The sequence below is a fragment of the Panthera leo genome, chromosome B4, assembly GCF_018350215.1.
Source record: "Panthera leo isolate Ple1 chromosome B4, P.leo_Ple1_pat1.1, whole genome shotgun sequence".
NCBI classification, from domain to species: domain Eukaryota; kingdom Metazoa; phylum Chordata; class Mammalia; order Carnivora; family Felidae; genus Panthera; species Panthera leo.
Window position 1 is genome coordinate 99,411,961 of NC_056685.1, and position 6,367 is coordinate 99,418,327.

General features: G+C 39.2%; 1 protein-coding gene across 1 annotated transcript; it reads right to left on the reverse strand.

The window, feature by feature from the left end:
• Window positions 1–3,046: 3,046 nt before the first annotated feature.
• On the reverse strand, window positions 3,047–6,367 carry BBS10 (Bardet-Biedl syndrome 10). The gene is made up of 2 exons (XM_042947227.1): window positions 5,975–6,367; window positions 3,047–5,541 (listed from the first exon to the last, which is right to left on the reverse strand). Exons 1-2 carry the CDS (start codon window positions 6,157–6,159, stop codon window positions 3,561–3,563), a joined length of 2,166 nt encoding a protein of 721 aa, XP_042803161.1. The 5' UTR covers window positions 6,160–6,367; the 3' UTR covers window positions 3,047–3,560.

Consider the following 6,367-nt stretch of genomic DNA (forward strand, 5'->3'; position numbering starts at 1 on the left):
TTTTATATGTGGAACCAGAGGATTTGCTGATAGACTGGCTGTGGGATGTGAAGTTTAGAGTCAAGTTGTCTCTTCAGGTTTTATCCTGAGCATGTGGACAGGTGGTGGATACCATTAACTTAAGACAGGACAGCAGGGAGAGAACCAGGTTTAGGGGATGGGAAATAGCAACCCTGTTTTGGACAAGTTAAGGGTGAGTCTCCAAGTAGAGACTAGGTTGGCAGTTCAGTGAGTGAGCCGAGGCTTCAGAGAAGAGGCTGGCTGGGAAAACAAAATTTGTAATAACCAGCACATAGTGGCATACTGAGAAATTACCTTTCTACCTCTTCCCTATGCATGTTCCCCCCCAAATTACTGCCCCTACCCCTTTTAGTTTGTGTATCCACTTAGAGTTTAGATTGTCACCAATCTCCTTCTTACAAAGCTGCAAGGAATAACTATAACATGATAGACAGACAGATAGATGGCTCCTGAGCTGTAGTTTTTGTTTTTCTGCTGCGCTGTGATGATGGGAAAGACCTATTCTATTCCTTTTGAGAGGGGGTAAGTAGTATCTGATGAAAGTTCAGGCTGCAATTGCATTCCTCCTCCCTCCCCTAGCGTGACACATGGACACCATGCCACTCCACTTCCAGTATAAAGTGATTAAATAGCTCCCCTGGCTTCAAAGAGTTAGGGCTATTCAACAATCTAATGCCTATTGTTTAGGGGATAAAAATAGCTTGTGCTGGCCCAGTGCAAAAAAATCAGGAGGTTCACAAAAGTTATCAGGGAAATGCATTTGTGGGAAGTGGTCATGTAACTTCAGGACACAATAATAAAAATCCCAGTTGAGAAGTTAGCACGTATTTGTCCTTTTCTCCCTTCCGTGGTGTGGCAGATTGTATTTTCCAAAGATAGCTGCCTCAACATATCTCATCCCACATGATCTTCTAATAATGTGACATTGACACTCTTGCCATTGAGTGGTGGGGCCTGTGTTCCCTCTCCTTGAACTTCAGCTGAACTTTGTGACTGTCTGAACCAACAGAATACAGTGGAAGCTGTCCAGCTAAGGTTGGGTAACCCCCACAACCATGGGAGGTAATAATATAGTAGTTCAAATCTAGTAAGTTAGTTTTGAAGTTATTCATTATGCAGCAACAGAAAACAGGAACATGGGCTTGACTTCATCTTTTATATTTTCTTTGGTCTTGATTCTTTAATTTATATTCAGATTTTACAGTAATTTTGTCTGCTCTTGTTGCAGGCAGGCCGTCTCAAATTCTTTGTGGAAGAGGGTTTAAATACAATGTAATTACATTTGTAAAAGTGCTCTCCTGTCTAACCCAGTGATGTAAACTCCCTGGTGTTATTCTGTAAATGATAAAGATAACCCATGAAAGCTCTATCACCATTTTTGAGGGATATTTTTTAAAAGAGATTAGAAGAGATTTAAAAGAAAAAAGATTGCTTCGTGTAGACCTGTTCTACATTTTCTGCTCTTTCTCCCCCAAAACAGATTCTTTCCCATGAAACTTTGACAGAAATAATTATGACCTCCTCTATGACGATCAAATGACTGATTCAGTCAACAAATAGTTCTTCAACAGACATTTATTGGCTACTATTGTGTGCCAGATATTAGACCAGGTGCCAAACATACAAAGACCCAGGCCCAGCTTACAAAGGGGTTTCTGGACTCCTGATTATTTATAGCTATAAAATGCCTACCATATGCAAGGACATATGTCTGGGCAAGGACATATGTCTGGGCACAGCTAGAAAAGTCTTTGAATGCCTTCAATGATGGTGTATTTAAAATAGCAACAATAAAATAAGGTAAAACTATCTAATGATCTAACAGGCAATTTAAAAAGTGAATGGAAAAAATTGTACAGCAATATTACAGTAGGTTCATACATCTATGAATTCAGTACAAGAAACAGAATTAATTTACTCTCTCCATCTCAGAAATGAAATAATGCTATCATATGGCATAAACCTTAAAAAAATGAAATTACAGTTAATTTAAAAGATCATGAGATACTGCAAGATGTTAGTTTAATATGTTCTTAGTCATCGCTTTTTCAAGTTTTACTGTAATTAAAATTTTTAAATCAGGTTTCCTAAATTCAGTATCAATCCAAGATAGTGTCATTACCTTTTCAGGAAAGGGGTATGGAGGCAGGAACTACAGTTTATCACAGTGGAGTCAGCATTTGGCACATGAAAAGCACTCATTAAGGATTTGTTGACTTTGTGAGATGCCTGGGTGGCTCAGTGGGCTAAGTGACCAACTTCAGCTCAGGTCATGATCTCGTGGTTCCTGAGTTCGAGCCTCGCATCTGGCTCTGTGCTGACAGCTTGGAGCCTGGAGCCTGCTTCAGATTCTGTCTCCCTCTCTCTCTGCCCCTTCCCCACTTGTGCTCTGTTTCTGTCTGTCTCTCGAAAATAAATAAAAACATTAAAAAAAAAAAAAGAATTTGTTGACTTCATAAGTTGGAAACATGTACTTAGGAGAATGGATTAAAGGTAATAGTTTTATTCAACAGGCACTTCTGAATACTTGGTATAAACATAGTGGTGTTTTGGGTGTTACAGAGAACTATTAAAAGTAGAGGACACTGTCCTTATCTACGGCTAGATGCACGTCATTTGCACTTATAAACCTTTATAATAAAATATAAATATATGAAATTCACATTAGAAATAAATAATTTTCAAATTCTTTATTACAAATTAACTCTGGCTATGCACCAAATATAAGAAAAACCAGCAAATATGTGAATTATTTTTACAAGCTCTTAGAGAACAGGAGAAAATACAGTATGAATTTCATAAGCTTTCTGAAATTAACTTTTAACTACAGAAATGAAAGTAAGTTTGCAATGCACAAGGTCATATTTCTAGTTACATATTCAGTGGTGTATGGACAGTGAAAAAAATATATCCAGGCTTTTCCACATAAAACAGAAATAAATAAAGGGATATATAAAAGTAAAAACTAATTTAGTTTATATGCTTCTTGAGAAAAGAAATCAAGACTTTTTATTCATTGCTTTTTAGAAATTAGAAATAGAGAAAATACATTATTTTAAATGAAGCAAATAATGTTTAATATTATAAACAATTAGAATAGGATGACATTTGAAGACCTTATCCAAATCTCAGATTAAATAATCCTATGAAGTAAATAAATACAGAAAGGCAAGGAGGACAGATGAAGAGAGTGAAAAAATGTACAGAAAAGTAAAAAGGACTATAAAGGAACACCCTCTCCCATATACACGGACTAACACAGAGCTGAGACACAGGGAAATTCAAGGGGAAGAAAGACACACAGTCATATCTTGGCTTCCCTCATGTGGAAGGCTTCATCCTTCCAGAATGTTCCAGAATGTTGTCTAATATTTGCATCTGAATGTCTGCTAGCCTGTTACTGTAGTTCTTCTAAGGATTTTTTTTAAGTTTTGATGTTTTCCTAACTAGACCAAATTGATTTGAGAATCAGTGGTCACATTTTTTACTTTATGGCTTGAGTTGGGTTAAAATTTTGGTTAATAAAAAAACTTCCAATTTTATACTTCCTCTTCTGAATCTTGATCATAAACTTCCTGAGGTTGTCTCTTAATATTGATTACCAAATCAATGGTTAAAATTTTTGTTAAACATTGAAGAACGGAAGTTAGTAATTGGTATTTACTAGCTACTGATTCCAAACCTGTCTGACTGCTTACCATGGGTTGATGGGTTTGTATTGCATGGAGAGTTCTTACATATATTTGTGGAAAGCTATAGTTTCCCTTCTTAGGCTTATACAGGATTTTGGGAATGCCTAAAAGAGCATTAGCTATTATCACGCTAACCATAGTTTCTTCTGATTGGTGACATTTTTTGGCGTAGTTCAGAAGATAGTAATGTAACAAAAACTCAAAATTACCACCCACTGGCAAAACACAACCTGCTGGTATAGATGAGAAGCAGTAACCGTGGGATGTACACATCTCCAGTGACTTCTCTCTCACTGGTAACATGCTTCCCCTTCCAGCAATTTCTGTGACTTGCAAATTTTCATCAGAAATTTCTATTCTAGTGTTTTCTGTTGTTGAATTAGCAGAATTACTCTCCATAAGTGGTTCACTGTCATCAACTATCCTGGTTTTGGCTAGAGATAAATATCTCAATGTTTCATCTGCCTGGTATGTATCTGTTGGTGTCACTTTTTGTACTGAACGTGGAATATGTGTTTCTAATTCTATACTTGGAACTACAAAATTTGAATATACTTTTAAATATGTTTGAGTTGTTGCCAGCTTACCTTTGTTCTTTACAACTGTGCCCTGATATGGGCTTTGCCTTGAGCCATTAACAATTTCTGGCAATGGTGTACTTTCTCTGCTATTCTTGTAGGTAAGAGGACTTGATGCATAATTTTGATCACTGGCTTGTATCATGTAATTTAGATCAAGGTCTTTAAATAACTGCCGCAGCATTTTAAATGCTCCATGTAAAGCACTTTTATGCTGTTCCACAAGACCCTGCACTGGTGCACAAAGTACTATACAGTGTGGTATAAACGAACATGTGCCAATCAAGCCAAGATGAACATACCTTTTGGATCTAAGGATAAGGGGCTTACAAAAATTCATCAAAGCAGTGTTACAGATTTCATACCGCGAAGAGGTATGCGGCAATACAAAGGGAGAAAGACCAACAACCCTCTGGATAAGAGAGACTTCTTCAGAGGATAAACACTCCACGACAGATATGCCATTCAGTCCTGCATAATAAATAACTAAATCTGGTTGTTTCACACTAGACAGCAGCAATTTTACATTCTGACTCTGTAAATGTTTCATGATTGCTTTTGTCCTTTCCATAATCCAAAACTGAGATGTCCGAAACTGTGCTTCTGAATTTAAAATAAACTCTGATCCAGAAGTTGAAAAAGGGGGCTGAATGGTCTCTGTTACTATCACTATTCTTATGTCACCATCTGCTGGACAGTATACAGAAAAGTCTCTATGAAGCACAAGCCCAGCTATGATCCTGGAATCTGAGACAGGAAGGCCAGTGACACCAACGTTCAACTCTATAAAATAGTCATCCACTAACTCAAATACTTCTTCATATCCACTTTCACAAGCCATACACTTGAAAAAGTAGTCACACATCAATTGTGAAATAAAGTTTTGATTATTTCTTCCCACTCTTCCACAAAAGTATGCTTCTAAGAGCAACTCTAAAGAGCTTCTACACAATGTTCTCTCTTTAGTGGATAAAGAAAAGATAGACAAAAAGTGTTTGCTTAAGTAGTGGCCCATAATATAATCTAATACTTGTGTCTGAAACTTCAGAAGAGCCTGAGAAATAAATTTCCACTGACAACAATTTTTCCAATGCCTTCTATGGGTTTGAATATTTTTGGAAATCAAAGAATCCTGTTCTTTGTCTGTGACTGCATGAAGTCCTCTGAGTAAGTGACAAAGAAAGATAATAAATGTTTTAGCACCATCTCCTGTTTTTCTTAGATGACTGGAAACACAGGCTACCATCATCCTGTACAAAAAAAGAAATAAAGCAACTCAGAATTTCAGCGGGCTGCCTTCTTACAAATAAATCAAGTCGAAACCATGGCTTCACAGGTAAAGGCATAAAATAATACTATCCTTTTGATGTCTTTAGTATTACTTTTTCCTTTTCTTCAAGTTACTTTGTTCTATTTCAAGATTCTGGGGTTAGGTGGAGCAGGGAGGAGGGGGAATCAATGTTCCTGGAAGTTTGGTAAGATTTGACGTCCCCAAGAACATTCCATTGCACACCGCTCGAACCCTGAGCATACAATAGTCTCACCCGAGGTCAGTCTTCCCAATAGTACATTCTAAGGAAGGGTCAGAGGATAGCCTGCGGTGCCCGGCTCTGGGCAGGAGAATGGGACAATAGTACCTGGCTAAGGGACACTATAACGAGGTGGAACGCGGGGCACGGGTACCTGGCTATGGGATGTTCTAAGTGTAGCGCCTCCAGAAGGCAGCCTCCATCCCGACTGATCAGCACCTCGCCGGTGGGCTTCGTACACAGAACTTGCCGCCCCTCGGGGCCCACGCAGCAGCTCACGATGGTCTCCAGCACTTCCGCCACCCGCAACGCCACCTTCGCGGACCCCGCGGCGGCCATAGGGCGTAAGAGCCGCGTGGCTTCCGGCGGCGGCGAAGCCCTAGCACCACCAGAAGGAGGGAGGAGCCCGACGGAAGCGGAAGGGGCGGGGAGGGGGTTGTCAGCTGGCCCAGCTCGGCTCACTCCCCCCTATGACCCACAAGCGGAGTAGCCTGCTGTTCGGCCACCTGGGACTAGCGTTCCAAAAGCTCGCGAAGCTAGGAAAGAG